The following is a 21,775-nucleotide window of genomic DNA, read 5'->3' as shown; positions in this document are numbered from 1 at the left end:
TGGTACGAAATATTGTTTAATATTGACACAAAAACAACTCTTTTAATAATGGCAAAGCAAAACCATTTTAATAAAAATGGCCCCAAAACATCTTTAGACCTCAACCCACCCAAAAAGCACAATCTGCCTTGCTTCTCAACCTTCTGCCCAAACAGAAATCCCAAACTTGCTTTCCTTGGTAATGTTACTGTCCAGCCCATTATAACCTTCAGTCACTCAAAAAATATACTTAAAGAGTTGTTAAACCTTTCTTAGAACTGACTCCTTTCCATAACTCAACCAGACTTCAATCTTAAATAAATATCAAATTGATCTTGAATTTATTCTGTTTGTTGTTCAGATCTATATTAGGAGCAATATCTACCAAGACTGCTATAGAAACACAGAACAAGCTTTACATATTTCAGTCATAGTTACTTTTCAGACATAAAATATACATTGGATTCACTACATGGATCCTAGATCCTTCTAATTAATGAAGAGAAAGACCTATGCTGCCTGAAAATGTTGTCCCATAATTTGGGCACAATTGTTGTTTAATTATTCCATCTGTAGTTTATTTTGCTTCTACCAACTCCTTGCCAGCTAAGTTCGGTTGATTTTTTTCCTAGATCGATCAAAAAACTTTAAGATAATTGGCCACTTACACTATAAGACAGTGCAGTCTAAGTACACTACATTTTGTTGCAATGTGGGTAGGAATATTTGAGAAAATTTACTTCGTAGTATGCTGGTTGGCTAAAGCATAGAGCATGATGTAATGTCACCTCCATGTGTGCCCTTATTCTGAAAGGTGCTGATTATGTGTGTCTCAGTGATTAATGGAAGAGAGTGACTTAAAATGCTTTCTACTCTAGGAAGCTCCCATTCAGATAAAAGACTGCAGAGGAAGAAAAGACCTTATGCTGCAGTAGGAGCTACAGCCCACAACGATATTGTTTATATGAACTGAAATAGATCTAGTTTAAAGCAAAAGGCCTGTGGTTAAGGACAGGAGTCACCAGGTTGTTCCACAAGGCTCCCAACACTATTCAAACTTTGGAAATCTCACTAAAATAAAATAAAGCAACATTTCATCTGAAAATCAATCATTCTTCTCTTGGACTGAGAACAAGTCAATTGGGCAAAAAGGAAGGAAGGATAAAGGTGTTACTGTAGCCACTAAAAATTTTAAAAATCCCCATAAGATACCAAAACCCTCAATAATCTTCAGCAGTGAAAATCCAAACTTAACTCAGCATCTGATACAGATAGAGAGCACCTAAATGTATTGGCTGTAGCCACTGAATGGGGTTCATTTGGAAGAAAGTTAACAGATTCCTCCTCGGATTTGGCAATATATACCCTGAGGACAAAGGATAGGGAAAACATCACAGATATACTAACACATGCACAATTTTAAAAAGGTAACTATCTTGCTCATCCAGAAAAAGTTTTCAAGAATGGAATCTATGTGACATAATTATTCCTATCCCCTTTTTTATGTGCAGGAATGTAGGCAGCCTTAATCATAGAAAAGAGACAGCACGGTATGCACTGCTGCAATTTCAGATGCAAATTTCAAATATCAGAAGTTTCAAGATCAAACATTTGGAAATGTGTGCGACACAAATACAAATGCGTTATTCAGATTTTGTATATTAGGTGATAATATCACAAGACGTTGCTCCTCTTGTATATCATTTCCAAACTAGGAGCTGTTGCACTTTGGAACTCTCTTCCAGAATTCTGGAAAAAACAGAATCTATCTGTATTGTGAATTTCAAACAGCTGGGTCAGAATGCTGACCCTCACCAAAGAGGCCCGGTTGCTAAAAGATTTGATGGAAGACTATTTTTAGCTATTTCACTGCTGAATCATACAGCTGTTCTCAGAATTTTATGCCAGAGTCTCAGAGCAGTTTTATGAGAGTTTGTTGTTTCCTACTTGACCTGATAATCAACCATATGCCTGATCCCTTGGATCTCAAATGAATGTTGATTCACACCATTCAATCGGTAAAAAAGCATCTTACCCTACAATATCTCCTATTATTTGTACACCAGCAAAGTCAGGAGGTAAAATTCCTAGGCTGGCTCCTACACGTAAATAGAAGAATCAAAAAGGATTAGAACCCCTAGCTGAAGAATTCTGCTGCATATAACTGACAAATGAAATCATCCATTACTGTAACTTGCTACTAAGATCCAATTACAGTGTGAGAGTTGAACTGACAACCTTAACTGAGCATATTCAGTCTGAAATTTTGTTACTCCAGGTCTGTTCCCTTTGTAACCTAGTATTTGTGTTGATTTAATAGACTCTCATGTTTCTGCTCAATAAACACCAATCCTCGATCTATCTGTCTATCTGGCTGCCCATCTCGCTGCGGGGATTCTGGGCAGCAATCAAAAAGTGAAACCAAACAAACCAGAACAGCCCAATTAATTAAAAAAAAATAAGGAACCAAAACAATTGATATAATACATGTTTGAAGTCTAAAAAATAATTCCATTTTACAATCAGTAAAAAGGCAATGGGCAAAGAAACCAAGCAACAAGGCTTACTTAAAATCTGGCCCAGGTCTTTAGCACCTTACGAAAGGCCAACAGGGTTGGGGCCATCCAGGTCTCTGAGGAGATATTGGTCCACAGGGTAGGTGCTGTGACAGAGAAGACACGATTCCTGGGTCTCAGAAGGCGACATTACTTAATAGAAGGGAGCCACAGCATATACTCCACTCCACCTGTCTCATTCAGGGTTGTCAAACTTACTAGATGGAAGGACATCTAATCAACATTTCACTGCATGTAATCTTACACACAAACACACACACACATATAAAAACCCTGCATGAAGATAATAATTTATGAGATCAACCCAGAAGCATCAGCAAATTGAAATATCAGATGTTTCCATCATTTATACATGTTTAAAGGAGGGCATAATGATCCTTTGTTAATTTTGTATCTGAGAAAGATTCCATCAAGCCTGGCTTTAGGAATTTTTGGAATTATATATGAAATAGCTTCATGCACATTTGGTATGGTACAGTATATAAAATAACAATATAGTGCCCTACCTCCATTTTTTCCCTCTTGTTTCTTAATGTCTTTCTGTTCATTAATTCATGCATAGATAGATAGATTAGAGAGAGAGAGAGACTGCATGCACGCTAATACTTGGTCAATCTGTATTTCAGAATTCTAGCAATTCATGGGTATGTATAGTGTGATATTGATTAAAAATTAAGTCTATTTGGTGCTAACTGTGGCTGAGATCATAAACTCCTTGAAAAATTACAACTTAAACTAAAGAAAACAAATAAAATGATCAGACCCATAACATAGGTCATCAATATTCCATATGATAATGTGGTCAAAATAAATACAACATTTAATAGATTTGAATATTAAATATTATTTAAAGAGATAAATAGAGTGCCTGAAGAACTCTGGACTAAAATTTGTGACATCATTAAAGATGAAGCAAACAAAAAATACCCTGAAATGCAAAAAAGGAAAGAAGGTGACATGGCTGTCTGCTGGAAAAAGGTGGAAAGGAAAGGACAACAGAGACTGTGGAAAATTTGCCCGACCAGAAGCTGAGTTCAAGAAAAGAGCAAGAGGCAAGGTATTATAACTAAATAGACAATGCAAAGAAATTGAAGAAAAGAATTAAATGGGAAGGACAAAAGATTCGTCTAAGACAATGCAAAGAAATTAAGGAAACCCATTATGCAAAAATGACAATGATAAAAGATGAAGAAGTCTGATTTCTGCTGGAGAAAGAAGGTACAGCAAAGAGATGATGCAAATATACGAAAGAACTATTTTAAAAAATTGAAAATCAATTATATGTATGAAGATTTGGTCACTAAACTAGAGCCAGACATTCATTTATTCATTCAGTACATTTATATAGCCGCCCATCTCACGTATGTGACTCTGAGTGGCCTCCAGAGTTAAAAACACAAAAACAATACAACAAAATAAGCAAAAATATAACAACAAAAATCATTAAAAAATACTGAAACCATAAAAACTGTTCAAAAAAACGATCTGCGGGAGAGCGCACTATCTCCCTAGCAATATAGCCACTTTGCCAGCTCCATGCCAATGTTACTGGACCCCCAGGCCAGATAGCAAAGCCATGTTTTCAGGCCCTTCCAGAAAGCCAGCAAAGTTGGGGCCAATTTGACCTCAGGGGAAATGATGTTCCATACGGCGGGTCATTACCAGCACCTTGAATTGAACCCAGAAGCAAACTGGTAACTAATGTAGCTTGCAGAGCAGAGGTATAACTTGTCCTGATCTAGATGCATACATAACTGCCTCTACTGCCATATTTTGCACCACCTGAAGCTTCCAGATGCTCTTCAAGGGCAGCTGCATGTGGGGTGCATTACAGTAATCCATGTGGGGGGCGACCAGGGTGTGAGTGACTGAGCGTAGGGCCTCCTGGTCCAGGAAAGGGAGCAACTGGCACACAAACGGAAGTTGTGCAAAGCCCCCCCTAGCCACAACTACCACCTGCTCATTGAGCAGGAGTTGTGAGTCCATAAGGACCCCCAGATTGCACACTGGGTCTTCCTGGGGCAGTGCCACCCCACCCAGAACTAAAGACAGTAAATTCCCAGATTCTGGGGGCCCCAAAACCCGAAGCCATTCAGTTTTTCCAGGGTTGAACTGAAGCTGTGGTTCCCCATCCAAACCCCCTACAGCCTCCAGGTGCAACAGCATCACGTACTTCACCAGAGGTATACAGCTGGGTATCATCAGAATACTGATGTTACCTCACCCCATGGCTACGGATGACCTCACCCAGCAGTTTCATGTAGATGTTAAACAGGAGTGGAGAAAATACTGAATGCAGTGGAGGAAGTACCAAACCCCCCAGTACTGGGGCCGAGGGCAGGACCTCTCACCCCCTATCAATATCAACTGGAACTGGCAGCAAAGCAAGGAGGAGAACCAACACAATATTGTGCTGCCCACCCACCCCCCAACCCTTGGACCTGGTCCAGAAGGATACCATGGTCGATGGTATCAGAAGTCTCTATGATATCAAGTGGAGCAAGGATGGATGCATCTCCCTCATCCTGCTCCTGCCACAGGTCATCTAAAAGCACAACCAATGCTGTTTCAGTACTCAAACCCAGGCCTGAAACCTGACTGAAGGGGTTCAGATAATCCATTTTATTAAAGTTCCTCTGAAGCTGCTGCACAACCAACTTCTCAACAACCTTCCCTTTTCAGGAAGGGATACTGGATGAAAATGATCCAGTACAGTTGGGTCTAGATGGATTCTTGAGGAGGAGGAGGAGGAGGAGGAGGAGGACCAAAGCCACTTTAAGGGGTGGAGGAACCAACTCCTTTCTCAAAGAAGACTTTACCACCACTAAAACCCAACCCAACCCAACCTGGGAAGCCTTCTCCAGCAAGTGATGTTAAGTAGGTCCTGGAAAATACTGCTAATGTTTTCAGAGCCAGTTTGGTCTAGTGGTTAAGGCACCAGGCTAGAAAACGGGAGTCTGTGAGTTCTAGTCCCGCCTTAGTCATGAAAGCCGGCTGGGTGACTTTGGGCCAGTCGCTCTCTCTCAGCCCAACTCACCTCACAGGGTTGTTGTTGTGGGGAAAACAGGAGGAGGAAGGAGTACTAAGTATGTTCGCCATCTTGAGTTATTTATAAAAATAATAAAGACGGGATAAAAAAACAATCTAAAAAATCTAATATCAAAGCTATGGGAGTTGATGAAATACCAGCTGAACTGTTAAGTCCTTGCAAGATGATACAGGTAAAATACCACTTGTGATTCATAAGCAGGTATGGTCAACAATGGCCCAGCAGTGGTACAGGGATTGGGAAAGATCAGTTTATATTTCAGCACCAAGAAAGTGCAGTGCTAAAAAAATACTGAACAGTTGTACTTATCGCTCATGCTATTAAGCTGACGCATAAGATTTTGCAATTCAAACTTCTACAGTACATGGACTGAAGACTGCCAGATCTACAAGCTGGATTCAAAAGAGGCAGAGGAATCCAAGATCGCATCAGTTATATCTGATGAGTAAGAGAAGAAGCAATGGAGTTCCAAAAAGACATTAATTTTTACTATTATATTAAGACTTTTGACTACGTAAATCACAAAAATTGTGGATAGCCCTTAAAAACATGGGCATACTGGGCCGCCTCATTTGTCTATTGAAAGAATGTACATGTTGACCAGGAAGCAACAGTTAAAACGGTTATGTGAAAATTGTTTTATAGTGCACTTTTGTATTGGAATTTTATTATATATTTATTGTTTTTTTTATTGTTTTGTTGTAAACCACCCAGAGTCCCTCCAGTGGGAGGAGATGGGCAGTGACAAATTTGATAAATAATAAATAAATAAAATGAAATATGGAACAAATAAATGGTTCAAAATTAAGGAAGATATACACCAGAATTACAGTATATACTGTCCTCTTACGTATTCAGCTTATATGCAGAGGGTGAAAAATGTTGGACTAGAAGAAACAGAACGTGGAATTAAAATTGCTGGAAGAAATGTCAGCAACCTTAGATGTGCTGATAGTGCCACTTTGGTGGCTGGAAATGGGGAAGATTTAAGGAATCTGTTGTTGGAGATGAAAGAAGAGATTGCAAAAATTATTCTGCTGTTCAATGTTTTTTTTTAAAAAAAAACCTAAGATTATATCAACAGGCAATGTGGGCAATTCAGAAAGAGGCTGACAGAAAACAAGGTGGCTAGAGACTTTTACACAAGCATGAACGGGCGAGAAATCGAAAGCAGCAGCTAGTGACAGTCAGTGCTGACAAAATGATGTCCATCAAGTCACAAAGAATCAGAAGTGACTGAACAATTAAAAAACAGCCAATCGGATGTAGCAGCACAGTCCCCTACTTCTAACGATCCTGTTTAGAAGAAATGTTGTACTTTGGGTTACTCCAGGGGACTATCTCAACTAGCTCTTTGTAGCTTGTCTGACTGTGATTTTTATACTTTATTTTCTTTTAGGTCTTTCCATTTGCTAGTCTGTTTTATTTACAAGAATTGCACAAGCACACCATTTGCGTGGGTATTATATGTAAAGTTTTATTTATGTGCATCACCTCTTTTTTAAAAAGAATCTCTCCCTGGTGAAAGCAACGTTTTAAGAAGTGGTGCCATTTACTTGTTTATTTGCTAGATTTATATCCTGCCTTTCCCTCAGGAACACAAGGTGGTCTGCACGGTGTTCAATTCTCAGTTTTCCCCCACAACCACCACCCAGTGAAATAGGTTGGCCCCAGGGCCACCAAAAGAGCTTCCGTGGCTGAGGATAGACTTGAATCAGGGTCTCCCTGATTTTTAGCCCAACCCTTTAGTCACCACTGTACTGGCTTCTGTATATGGGAAGGCACTAGAGGGGAAACAGTCCCCCCCCCCAAAAAAAGTGATGCAGATCTTGCCTGATCATACAACTAGGAAGCCATGATTGTGGCCAATCTTGCCAGTACAAACTATACTGTGATTAATGTGTTAGGGCAGTCTTTCCCAACTTAATGCTCCAGTTATGCTGGCTGAACATGGTGGGAATTTAGTCGGATGCTTCTGAAGAACTTTTTAGGACCTCATATTCATTTTGGGCACAGATATTAACATCCAGCTAGGTATATACAATAATACTATTTCGCTTCCTCTAGAATCATAAATGTTTGCATTTCTATCATTCCATTCCATTCCTTATAGTGAATATAAAAGTCACACTGAGCTCTTTTCATGTTTTTAGTATTCATTCTCTTGTTTAAAGCCTAGGAATCCCATTTTATACAAAATAAACAGGATGTCTCAATGGTAGACTCAGAGTGGATTCCCTAAACTAAAATTTAAATGACCAGAAGAGGGCACTAAACCCTGGACTGTGTTGATTTTTAATTTAAATACTTGGTTAAATCAGTGGCAAATGGAAAGAGGAAAGTGACAGTTAAGGAAGTTTAAAAGCAAAACAATAGTTGAAGAATTACAGCAATTATCTTTCACAAACCTCTTAATAAGGAGGCGTATGAGTTTTTTTTCTGGAGCAGGAGCATCTGTATGCATTTGTATATATATTTATGATAAAGTGAGTTGGCACACTCAACAGCTGACAGTAAAGCAAATAAATGAATATCAGTTGATGTGACATCAGTTGATAAGAGAAAGGATTTTAAAAATCCAGTTATTTAGCTCTCTTAGTGACAAATGTCATATATATTAGATTAGCAAGTTTATTCAGTGATGTATAGTAGGGTTATATAGCGTAACATGGAAAGATTTTCTTTCTTGACTTGAAAATAATTAAGGAATATGTGATAAACAAGTGCTAGAGAAGTGGATACGTATCTCTCTCTTTTTTAATAACTTTATTAAAGTTTCAGAATATAGGTAAAATACAGAAGTATAGAAAAGGACTGAAGAAAGACTAAAAGAAAAAAAGATAAGCTAAAATGTGCAGAAATAGATACAAAAGGAGTGACTTCTCCAGCACAGACACAGAAACATAATACATTAACCTCTTACTCAACTTCTAACCATAATAAACATCATTTCTATAAATTATAACGACCTGATCATCAAAACCCAAAATCAAGACACCATTTTTTTTTCAGTTATAAGCAAAAAGTCCAAAAGCAGTTTCCACATACAAACAAAACCAGACAAATTATTTTCTCTAATCGAGGCTGTCAGTTTCGCCATCTCTGCCCGTTCCATTAATCTCACCATCCATTCTTCCACTGCGGGAATTGGTGAATCCGTCCACCTTTGCGCGTGCAAAAGTCTTGCTACTGTTATCGTATACAAAGACAAAGTCCCAAATTTTGTTTCAGTTTGTTTGCCCATCAAACCCAAAAGAAAAACATCTGGTTTCAATTGTGCTTTCATCTTAAGAATCTTTTGAATTATGATACATATGTGCTCCCAATATTTCTTAGCTTTCTTACAGGTCCACCAAAGATGGTAAAAGATACCTTCACCGGGGGAACATTTCCAACATACATCTGATACGCCCGTACGCATCTTCAACAACTTGTCAGGTGTTGAATACCAACAGTACGTCGTCTTGTAAACGTTCTCTTTCAAATTGTAATTGAGTGTAAATTTCAAAACTTTGTTCCACATATTCTCCCACTGATCAATCCCATGATATTGTATCCAAATTGTTTTGCCCATTTAATCATACAGACTTTAACATATTCATCCTTCAAGTTCGTTTGCAATAATATTTTATGCATCTTAGTGCTCACATGCTCATCATTAGTGCTCATAAGTCCACTTCACATTGGTTTTTTTCATTAACAAGATTATAAGTCTTCTCATCTAATTTAAACCACTCTGTCAATTGCACAGAAGTGAACCAATGACAAGTATGACCCTCCATTTCCAGCTGTTCTCTTGTTTTTAACTTAGGCTACTTCCACACAGGTTAATAGCTCAGCATATGTCAACCAAGATGGTTTCACACTCATCTCTCTTCTAAAAAAAGCTTCTTGGGGTGATATCCATAAGGGTACATTAGGAGACAGTCGTGTTTTATACTCCAAACTCGTAGTATGGCACATCTAACAAAATGATTTTTAAAACGCCTATTAACTCTAACTTTCTCATACCATAAATAAGCATGGCACCCAAATCTCAAGTCATGCCTCTCCAATTCCAGTAACTTCTTATTCGTCAAAGTCACCCACTCCTTCATGAGAGGTGCATATGTATCTCAACTTTCTTTTTTTCTCATCCCCAGAATGCTTTCTATCAAACTGGGTAAGTTGTGTTATTATATACTTAATATTTTTCCCAGCATACAGTGACTGCTGCCTGCATTGGGAGGTGTTACATTTTATTGGAAGACCTCGATATTTACAATGTGATTTTGTTTTATGTCAATATGTTAATATGATCAACAAAAGAAAAAGTAGATATATACAAGAACATTAAAAGATCAACTTAATCCCCAAAATTGATAAGCATAGTAATTTTTTAAAAGGAAGGGGGGGGAAGGGCCTGGAAATTATTTTCTAGGCTGAACAACTCCAAAACCATTGACTGTATTGCTTGAAAGTCATTTTCCTCGCACCTTTGATTTTTTTAAAAAAATTAATTCAAATGTTGCCAAGAACCCATATCAGCAATCAGTTGCTGCAGATCAGATGTAGACTTCTCCTTTCAGAGTTATCTAGTAATTCTTTTACGCCCCATGCCAAAAAAATCCACCACTCTTAAAGTTTTGGTAGATTCCCAATACTATAGATATGGGTAAAAACACACACCTTTAGCATATATCAGTTGATCCGGAACCATGTTAACAATCCTGTTGATGTCAGCCCCAAACTTGACAATAACAGTATGACCAAAAGATATGGGGTATATTCCAGCTCCTGAGTTAATCTCCAACAGGAAGGAGAATTTTAAGGGGTTCTTATGAGTGAAAAGGGATACGAGTAGATTGCTGTAGCTATGATGGCATGAACATGTTGGCAAGGAATATAATTTATATCCACAGTTTGACGGTCCTCTTCATTCAGAGTGATGTGCTTCAATGGATACTACTTGACCTGACTTTATAGCTTAGCTTTTAATGCACTGTGTGCTGTCTAAATGTGGTAAATACATTTTAGTAGCAGTTTTTCCAGATTGGAAGAACAGGGTCTCTATCTTAGGGTTACTTCATAAGCAAACCCAGCAAATATTAGAAAATACCCTGCAAATTAAAAACACCACTTCAAAAATTAGGATAGGCTCAAGTATGACATATGCATAGTTCTGTTTGTATTTTTGTTCATCCCAGCTAGAAAATTTGATAAAATTTTAAAAAGCACTATCAGTATGAGAACAGAGGCTTTTATGGGACCATTACAATCATTTCTGGGACTTTCAGACTCTTGAGCCTAGTGAGCATATTTGGAATTTTGAGAAAAAACATGGGTATTCTTCCAAAATGACCACCATAGTGCTGTGACCAAATACCTCGTTCCCAGAAAGAAATTGGGTGAAGCAAAGAAAAATAGCTTGCCCAGGAATCTAATTACATTGCAGAGTTGAAGTTTGATTTCCACTGCTCAAAGCCACTTTTTAAAATTTGCTGTTCTCTCTTCCAACATCCATGTCACAGAAGAGTAATTGATGAAGTGTAGAGACAAGTAATTTGGCCAAGAATTTGAATACAAGAATGAGATGAAATGCCAAATCCCATGTTGATCCTATGAAGCACAGTAATAAACGCATTTTACCAAAGCAATTTTTTGATCTTCATATATGTACGTATGTATGTATGAATGCATTGCAAAATATCCACTCACCAAAACCAACAGCTTACGCATACAGATACAGCTGCATAAAATAAATATATAAATAATAAAGAGAAGTGACAGACAATTGCAGACAGGCCAAACTCCTCACCACCCCCATTAGTCCTCAAGATGTAGGCAGATACTACTCATAGATTACTTTTTAATTTTCTGCAGATGGCTGGGTGCACTTCAAATGACATGGTAAACTGCAGCTGCTTAACGGTTGGGGCTTGAAGCTGGAATTTTACTTTGCATCAAGCTACACTCCCAGTTCAAGAAGTATATATATACACAAAGACATACACTAAAGGGAGAGAAAACCTGGTGGGTGCCAAATTTCATTAGCATCACAACAGAAAGTCCCTAATTAACACTGAAATATACAAAGTTCTCAGGTGTTTAAGATTCCAGCATTTAAGATTCCCAAGAGGAAACTTGGGGAAAATATCTGAAATGGCATAATCAAAAGGATATTCTATTGTTCTCTTATGTTTAGTTCTCAAGGTCAAACACAGTCACTTTCTTATTATTAGTATGTTGTTATTATTATGACATATGCTAAATTTGAAGTGCTATATAAATTTAATATAAAACAGACTTTCATGCTATGAAGACATAATGCTTTGAACAGCTGTTAGGATTGGCTACTAAAGTTCAATAACGAACTATAACTGTAGTCTTTAAAATTTGTTCCATCCTGGTGCTGAGACACCTACAGGCATTTCTCCCAATATTCCTGCCAGCCCAAGAAGGTGTGGAGAATTTAAAGGTTCCTAGGCATTGGGAAGAAGTGCAATGATTTTCCAAGCAACCCTCCTAAACTTACCAGCTGGCTTCTCAGTAGGGGTTACCAGTTGGCTGGTCTTGTCTTTGAGTTAAATGAATGGGACTGCGCGTGTGTTTAGCAACATAATCAAAAGTCCCCAAGACTCTGAGGCTACTGTTAATAGCAAAAAGGATTCCCGCCTACTGCCATTGGGACATCATTAATCTTTGCAGAAAAGCTTTAGGAGCCCTTTCACCAAGAAGAACCCCAGTTAATAAGGCAGATAAATTGTAAGATACAAACTGTGATGATATCAGGACAAAAAGATGCCTCTAATTTTTTTAGTTCTTCTGTTAGTATCTAGAACTAGAATATCATGGCCTGCAAAGCCATTCATTCCATAATATTGGAGCCTGTATTTCTTATGCCTTCACGCTCAAGAAAGTGGCCTTGCATTTGGACAATCGGGTCCATATTGAACTGGAATACCAGGGTCATATGAGAATGTGGATGCAACATGAACTAATGGATTGCAACTGAACTGTGGTATGACTGTAAACCTTATTCAAATCCCATGTGCATATGTACCCATTCCCCACCCTCACCCTGCCACTTCTCACAGGACAGACTGCCAAGCCAGCAGCTTGTCCTCTGCAGATCCTGACATATTCAGCCATCCAAACTTCTCCCATAATGGAAAGTGAAGAAGAGAATGTATGATCCACATTCCTCCATAGCCACCTTTTCCTCTCTCATAAGTTGAAGATGTACATCTGCAGCTCAGAGCCTTCTCTCTTTGGGTAGGCTTTCTGTAGGATTTAGAACTCAGATTTCCCAGGATTTTTTCTAAATGATGCCAGTAGATTCTGTAAGTACAGATTGTTCCTTGCTGTAGAAAGAAGCCTCCAGCTCATGGTGAGAAGCAATAGTGATAGAGGGAAGCAGAGTGACTACCCTGGTCCATATTCTTCCTCATTCTGTGAGTAATTTGTACTCACAAAATAGGATTAAAATTTCAGAAATAACAAGGTGTTATTGTTACAAACAGCACTGCAATTGTCAGCAAGTTGGGAAGAGATAATTGTGTGTGTGTGTGTGTGTGTGTATCAGACAGAGCAGGCAATGGGGGCCTCTTGCCTACTACTCATAGTTTGGGCAAAGCAGTGTAGTCCCCAGTATATTTCACTATCACCATCGGTTCAGGAAAAGGGCAGCAATGGCAAGAGCAGAAGTTTGTTGCATGTTTTCAGCTTCTCAGAATAAGCAAAAGCTTCAATAAGAGCAAGATGCTATGATATAATTCTACAGGAAATGAGCTCCAGACATGGGCCAAGCCAAGTGTGAAGTCCCTCATTGTTCCAATCCAGTATGGATTTCAGCATTTCTGACCCATTGTGGTTGACTCTTTCTTCCACCCCCTTCCCCTTGCTGGTAGTTAGTTCTGGTGAGTCATCAGCACACAAGATTAGTGAGTGAGTTGGCCAGTTTGTATCTAAGCCATAAAGGCTGCAGTGTATTCACAAACAATTTTTAATCAATCTCTATCTATGGTGGGAGGATAGGAAAAAAGGGTAAGATATTATTGGATACCCATTTCAGCCAAGAGGGTGGGTTTCATAATTTGCTCCAGATTTTGTTTTGTTTCATTAAAGTAATGAAATGAAATCTGAAGTGGTCAGTTGCGAACATCTGTTCCCACAATCACCATTTTCGCCTATAAGGGTCTTCCTCTTCTCCTTTATCTAACTCCTTATTCTCTTCTTTGGAATTGTTGCTGGTCTCCTTTTCAATATATTGCTAATCCTGAGGGACAGAAACATTACTTTCTTATAAGCATGTGAATGAGCTAAAACATGGATCTCTGAATGAAATGCTAGGATTTTCCAATGAAACATATATGGGGAGTAAGCTTCCAGAGTTAAACAGGTGCACAAAAAGGTTAGAATCAACCAAATATTTTATGTGCAAAAGTTGTAACTGGCTATCTTGCACAACATGGTGGCAGTAACAGAGGAGACAGAGGTCATTGTACAATTTTGGCATCTCCATCCCTAACAAGGTCCCCAGCTAAAACTTGGGTCTCATCTTCCCAATGCTAGACATCTCATTTCCCCTTTCCCCTGTCCAGCTGCCACAAGAGGAAAGACTGGGGAGGGGCTGAGAGTGTTCCCAAAGTAGAAAATGCTCCCTCCATTGCAGAGCATAACCCTACAGAATATACCTATTTAGGGTATATGGGGTTATGCTCTGCAATGCATGAATGAAACCATTTTCTGGATTGGCAGAATATGCCAATCATAAAGTAATCAACAGGGCTGGGTTTGTGCAGTACAAAAAAAACCCCTAAGCAGGGTTAAAACTAACCATCCTTAGCATATTGTACAAATGCATCTATTAGCTCTTTAACTAACCTGATTAAGCATGTTGTGTAAACCAGACTTTTGGTTGTGCTGTTCCTAGAACTTTGCAAACCAGTTGCAAAACAAATTAGTGTCCTAATTTGAATGTGCTCCCTCCGAATGAAACGGCAAGCCCCTGGAAAAACATGAATGACCTGGCATTGCATAACATGTACACTCCCAATCAAAGCAGCCTCTCAGGTTCCATGACTGCACTTCCTTATGGTTTACACAGATTCCACTTTGGGCATACAGGGGTCAGGAAGCATAACTTGTTGTAGAGCAGGGGCTCTGCTCTCCTTTACCGTAGTGAAACTGCAGCATGTAAAACCTCAGCTTCTTCACTCTTGAAGACTGTTGACTCACCCAAGGCCTGCAAGCATGTATGAGCCTGCTCCTCATCTGGTTCTTCCTTTAACTCAGCTGCATCACTCCTTGTTCTCCAATGGATCTATTGCCTTGGAGGCAGTTGATGAAGCAACTGCAGTTTGCTAATTCTTTTGCAAGAGCTGCAGGGTCAGTTTGTGATGTTTATTAAACACTAAGATTTGAATTTAGATAAAGCAGGTAGCCTCCCCAGCCAAATGACAATTGCAGCATTACAAGGCAGTATGGGTGAGTCCAGGTGGAGCCCTAGCAATCCATCAGTTCCTACCAAACTAATCCCCCATTTCCATCTTAATCCTGTGTCACAGTTGTGTCAAATTCCTTTCACTCCCAGAACATTTGTGTTGCTTTGGTGGCAGGTTCTGTCCCATTGTCACTAGGTCTGAGACAGCAGGCTAGATTAGGAAGCCTGGGAGAAGCCACTGGCAGGCTCAGCTCTATCTTCCAACAGAGAAACAGAAAGAGCCAGAGGGTGGAGGAATCACACCACTAACCTCTAGCACAGTGTTTCTCAACTTGACAACTTGAAGATGTGTGGACTTAGGAATGCTGGCTGGGGAATTCTGGGAGTTGAAGTCCACATGTCTTCAAGTTGCCAAGGTTGAGAAACCCTGCTCTACCATATAGTGTCTTAGATGAGGTAACACCTTTTTGAGGACTAAGCAAGAAGCTACAGAATACATAGTAAGCTTTGTAAAGTTCTTCAGCTACACATTATATTAAACAGAAACAATATGAGGGGGTGGGCATCGGGGGTGGTGAGGAGAGGAGACCTCCAGCATGAGCCATTATATGTAGAAAATGTAGAATTAAATTTGTTTTGCATCAGATTCCTGAGATAGGCATTTTGGTATATTTGTAGGAGGGATCCCATGTGATGTTAGTTAATGGACCCAGGAAAATTATAGCGCTGAATCAACTTATTCTTTGTTTATTACTTCTGTAACAAAAAGAATTCTGTGAAATACATCTGAGATTGAGCAAGGCTTTGACTATTTTCAGTTCTATTTAGGACACTAAGAGTATGGACATATTTCTGTTTCCAAGTCTAGAGCTCACAAAGAATGGACAGCCAATCAATGCTTGTTCTTTTTGGCTAATAGCTGAGGCCAGAGAATTGTCACCAACCAGTGTTTGCTTTCCAGCCTGTAACCGACTCCCTCGTGTTGCCCACTCAGATCCATATCAAAACATGCTTCCTTCCCCCTCCTCACCAAAACAAAAGAAAGACATAGCTAACATTCCTGTGTTAATCTCTTCACCATAATGGCAAACCTCCATTGCTTTTCTGAGTTTTAATATGGATGTGCTGGCAATTCTACATTCGCTTAGTCATGCCAGCAAGCCTGGGATTAGTGTGTCTGTGGAGCCCCTGTCAAGTTTTTCATTGCTGTGGCTGTTTTTAGTGTGGGCTGTCACACTTGTTTCATGTTTTTAACTACTTTAATTGTGCATTTCGATACTGTAAGCCACCCGGAGTCTATTGGAGTGGGCGGCCATAATGAATTTAAATAAATAAATAAATAAATAACGCTACTGAAAGCTGGAAAACAGGGCTAATCAAGAACCCCCTCCAGTAAATACAGAGCACAGCTTCAGACACACGACAGCACAAGACAGCAACCTGTTGCTGTTTCCGAAGCCTCATTCATTGCCCTGACACAGCACTCCCCATCCACTGGCACAGGGATGCATTAGAATTGCTCACAGATCTAGCTTCTTGGGCGCAACACTGTCTGATCAACAAGGAGCTCATTTCGCCCCACGATTGGTAGAGTGCTTTCATCTGAAAAATCCCATGAAACCAGTAAATATCAGTATTACATCAGTTGTTCGAAAGGAGACACCACGCCAACAGAAATATTGCTGGCGTCGTTCAAATCATCCTGGTTAAGGAAGCGAACATTTGCTTTCCACATTCAACTTAGAGTTCAGGTGACTTCTGTGTGAGAAAAGGGAGGGGTTATGGCTTTCCCATTCGCTTCAGGTTAGGCCAGTCCTGGGTTGGATAGACTATTGGACGATAAAACTGTAAATGGCCACAAATTATAATGGCCGTTCATAAACCCCAAGTTAAGAAGCTGTAAACAGGGCACGCTGAAAACCAATTGCAGGAGGACGGCATTGCTTTCTAGGCACTGCTCTTGGATTACCCAGAAGCCTCTGTTCACACCCTATGGGAAATAGAAATCTGTATTCCAACCTTACTGGTGTCCTCTTGTTAGGTCACATGACACCTTCCAGAACTCCCAGGAAGCATAAGAGGGCAGCAAGTTTGGGACAGCTGTTGTCCTAAATGTACTTTGGTGTGATCCTTCACGCTCTGCTTACCTTCTCACAAACAGCCAACGACACAGTACACAGTCAGAATGAAAACATAGCCACAGTAAAAATAACCTCCAACATATTCCTGCCTTGATACGGATGGCTAGCATGTCAAGCTCAGAAGGTACAATTCTCTGAAGAAGTAAGGAGAATAACTCTTGCATCTTATCGTATCAGAGCTGGACTGGAAGGAAAGTGCCTGAAGTCACTGTCGGTGCCTGTCATGCGCTGCCTGCCTCTGAATAATGCTCAGACACTGGTTCGATGGATCAGGCTCTGGTTTATTCACAGCGCAGTTACAGCGTCGGAAGAAAAAAGCTGAGAGTGACAGGAGCGCGCCGGTGCGGGGTTTAAATACCCCGCGCCGGTCAGCGCCCCCTCACTCGCGGTCACGTCACCCCCCTTTGTCCAATACGTTGCCCTGCCGGTGGGTGAGGGGTTGTGAGGCCCCGCTGGCGTTCCGGGATCGCCCATCATCGGGTTTTCTATTCATCCGGTGATTGCTGTCAGCTGGGCGATCTCCGTTGTATTGGCGCTGATGGCTTGGGTGTGCTCCGTGATCCGTTTAGTTATTGTTTGTTGGCCGTTAGTCGTTGTGAGTTGATGGCTACTTATCTTGAGCCCCTTCTCCTGTTTCCTTGCTATTGTCATGTGTGCCATTGCGCTGATGACTTCAGCTCAACGGCACTCATGACAGTGCCCCCGTTCCATTTAGTTTTGCCTTAGAAACACATGTGGACACATGCCACCACTAGGGCAACGATGCTGTAAATTCTTCACAGCATGTAGCAAACACTTCCTGTGCTGGTTAAGAGGTATGAAACTCATCCACTTCTTGTTTCTTAGTACTGTAAATTCAGTTCTTCTCCATGGTTCTCAGGTCATAGCACCCAAAGTTTGCAGTGCGATTACTTTTTAAAAAGGTGTCCTCTTTTCTCATAGCCAGCCGAAAAACAGCAGTTTGAAATCAGCAGAAAAACACTGCTGTAAAAGTGACTGGATGCACATGGATGTGTGGGCTCACCTGGGCTTTAGAACTATAAGGAAAGAGATGTAAGGAAGCTTGCACACGAGCACAGAGAAGAAGTCTCAAAAGGGAGGAGCTAAACATCATCAGATAGACTTTGGAACAATAAGAAGTAGTGAGCATCAAGAGTTTAATCACATGAGATCGATGGCTGCTGAAAGGAGAAGTCCCTAAAAGCTCTCTGATTCTCCCCACCAACATAGTGCTGTGAGTGGATAGGGATTTCCTGAACTGCTTGAAATGGACTATGGAAAACTACAAGAAACTTTTCTTCAAAAGTGGTATCAAAGTAAAGTGGGATTTAAAATAGGATAAAATTAAATGTGTCTGTCCTTCAGTTTGATCTTGCAATATTGGATGGATCCTGGGATTTTGATGGCTTAGAATTGATGTTTATTCCACCTTCGTTTTCTGGGCACTGGGAAGTTCTCATTTGCCATGTTAGTATTGGCAAGCAGACACGTCCATGGAGTTTATTATCCCTGGTTCAAACAACAGCCAGTTGCATCTGTTTTATTTCATGCTTCAAGTAAAACATTATCAGGAGAGTTTATAGATAATTAAAATACAGTAACATGATGATGATGATGATGATGATGATGATGATGATGAGGAGGAGGAGGAGGAGGAGGAGGAGGAGGAGGAGGAGGAGGAAGAATTTATTAAATGTATATGCCACCTGACTCCCAGCAACTATGAACGCTATATAGATCTGGCTTATTGTAAGAATTCCTAGATATATATGCAGTATACAAGTATCCTTGGATGATTATTGGGCAAGAATGCTGAGAATTCTTTTTCATATACTGTTACCTCATTCATTCGTCATGGAGAAAATAGCGACTTAATGGCACATAATCAATCCATATCTCATTCATAGAACTACCCTTATCTCTTACATCCTAAAAGCAGAGTGAATGACAATTAGTCAAAGCCCATAGTTTAAATAATCCAGTGAGGATGACTTTGCTTTCCTCCTCATAATTCTGTTTGGCCTGATGTAACCAAGGCCTAGGCCAAAGTGTGAAGCTCTATAGTGTCAGACCAGAAAGACTGGCATGCACAGTTCAAGGATATGTATGTTGAAACATACTACACACCTATCTAAGTGGAAATGGAATTAATGGCAACAAATAATAAAACCTTCTTGGCTGTAACAAACAGCATTCCAGATTATTTGCCCTGTTAAGCATGCATGATTCTTCTGGTTATCCTTGGCTGGATAGTAAAGATATTTTGTCATCAGAAGATGTTTCGTGCAGATATTTTTTCCTCCTGTGGATTCAGTATCTTAGAGCATTAGAGTTTGGTGTATAACATGCGTTTTGAGGCTGGTACGCCCTCTCAAAAAGACCCAGTGGCCTTCAGATTCATACCCATTCGGAGAAGAAGAGAGTTCTGATTTTCGAGATAAAGGTACTGTATGCATGTGGTTAGAAGGAGCCAAAATGTTGTCTCATTTATAGCTTATCGCCATACAGTTTGTCTGCCTCCTTTCCAGTGTATGTTTCTTTTCAACCAAGCTCCACATATGGAAGAGTCTACCAGCAAATAAACAGCACACACAGGAAAGGTTCCCCTAATTTCCCCACTGAGTAACTGCATCACCGGCCATATCAATTCTAAGAGCTAGGATTTTAGACCTTTCTCTTTCCTTTCCAGGTTCCTGGAACATAAACAACTTTGTGGATCGGTTTCAGCTTGGAACACCTGTGGCTTCAACCCAGTTTATCACTAAGCATTACCGTGACTAGCAATAGAAGCACCAGCAATGTTCCCTTTTGCTCTGAATGATTTAGCTTGCATTCTTCCTTGTGGAGCAGAAGAGCGCTCTGAATCAAAGCAAATCTTTCTCTTCACTCAACAAGCATGGGCTGGATTTTTGCCAGATCGGTGGGCTTTATAGAGCTGGCTATGATTTTATTTTAGGATTCATAATGCTTCTCAACTGGCATTCATAGAATTGTATAGTCATTCCTAGGATTCTACAGCACATATCACAGAAAATGCAGTGGGTTCACTGTAGAACTTGCATGGCCTTAAATATGTATTCCAAATTCTTCTCATGTGAGCCTGGAAGCAAAGTGACAATATAGTAACCAACCTATAATTGTCCTTTATACACATAACCATTGCCCCCCACCAGCTCAGATTTCTTGAGTATGTGTCTTCTGTTAAAATTATATCCAGCTATGATTTAAAAAAAATTAATACATCTGTGGGAATATTCTCTCCAAGGTGTTTTTTACTACTGAAAGGTCCATAGCCTGGTCATGACCAGCAGCCACACGTTTTAGGTATTCCATTGACATCGGGTTACCTTATTACACTCTCTTATAGCGCTTCCATTCATGATCTCTCTTCTCAGCCTACATATTCTTTGTTTGTACACATGCATGTTTCACCTTTTAAATAATATCTGCTATGTATTGCGGCATTCAATTAAAAAAAAATAGCATTTCACCCTTGCTTTCTCAGGGTTGTTTTTTTTTTCCTGCACAGTTGGGAAATAGAATCTCACTGAAATTGGACCTGGCATGGGATTTGTATTATACTGTAATATTTTTTTCTGGTATCAATATTTTTTTTCTTTGAGGGACTTCTGTCCTTCTCTATGATTCCACAGAGCTTTCAGGATAGCATACAAAACGAATGGATCAATCAACAAAAGACAACTTCAACACTGGAAATGTGGAGAGTTGGAAACAACTTTAAAGCATTATTAATACCCTCATTTACTCTGTTACGGCACTTAGACACTGATTTGGAATATAAGTTATTCTAAATAACGTAATTTCCATACTTGAAATAACCAAATTACTTTGATTATAGAAGCTTCCAAAATTGACTTTATTTTTCACATTTGTATGGTTCCTAGTCAGTGGCATTACCGTAGAGGAGGAAACCTCTGAGTAAGATGCTTATGCCTGCACTAACACCACTGGGGGCTCCACCATCACCCCAGTTGTCTCCCCCCCAGGTCTTTCACTTGTGTTCTTTCTTTCCATCCTTAGTCTCCCAACCCATCGCCTGGCAATGAAATTAGCACCTTTGCTTTTTCTCTTTCTTTTAATTCTAAAAAGAATAGTGCATCTGCAAAGCTGCAGTTTGTTTCTCCAGAGAGTACCTAAGGGAGGAAGGGGCGGGGGGGCTAAACATGATTTCTGCCTTTTTTTTCATTAAATGTAGGAAAGCAGCTACTGTATGTGTGGACCCAACCACACATACAGTAGCTGCTTGATTCCTTCCCAAACAACCCATTTGTATTCAAGGACATCCTAGAGTGCTTCTACTTCGGGAAAAGTAAATGTCAGTCTGGAAAGGTCTCACTTCCCTCAGTGAGAACAACTGATGCAAATCATCTTTCAGCTCCAGTGAAATCTCACCCTGATATCAACCACGTGGCTTCACCAAAATTTTAAGATGCATTATGAGAAAAAGGAACAATGCTATAAACTAATTTCATATATTTTTGACCCATTCTATTCATAAATCACATGAGTGTCTATCACAGTTCCATTTCCAGTGTGAGGTAAGCTTCCTAAGAGCCAATTATATTCTTCTCAGTGAGGCTGAAGA

At 39.8% G+C, this 21,775-nt stretch overlaps 2 protein-coding genes across 2 annotated transcripts in view; both read left to right on the top strand.

Annotated features, from left to right (window-relative positions):
- The window catches only part of PEBP4 (phosphatidylethanolamine binding protein 4), a 283,660-nt gene extending 263,001 nt beyond the window's left edge, over positions 1 to 20,659 (top strand). The window contains exon 6 of the mRNA XM_063311111.1: positions 19,859 to 20,659. Coding sequence (XP_063167181.1) covers positions 19,859 to 19,950 — 92 coding nt within the window. The 3' untranslated portion in view covers positions 19,951 to 20,659. The remainder of the gene's footprint in view (positions 1 to 19,858) is intronic.
- Positions 1 to 21,775, top strand: part of BIN3 (bridging integrator 3) — a 531,071-nt gene that overhangs the window by 309,928 nt on the left and 199,368 nt on the right. The gene's annotated exons all lie outside the window — the stretch shown is intronic.

Source organism: Candoia aspera, chromosome 9 (assembly GCF_035149785.1).
Source record: "Candoia aspera isolate rCanAsp1 chromosome 9, rCanAsp1.hap2, whole genome shotgun sequence".
Taxonomy (NCBI): domain Eukaryota; kingdom Metazoa; phylum Chordata; class Lepidosauria; order Squamata; family Boidae; genus Candoia; species Candoia aspera.
The sequence above is the reverse complement of the archived record's forward strand: the minus strand, read 5'-3'. Positions and strand labels throughout refer to the sequence as shown.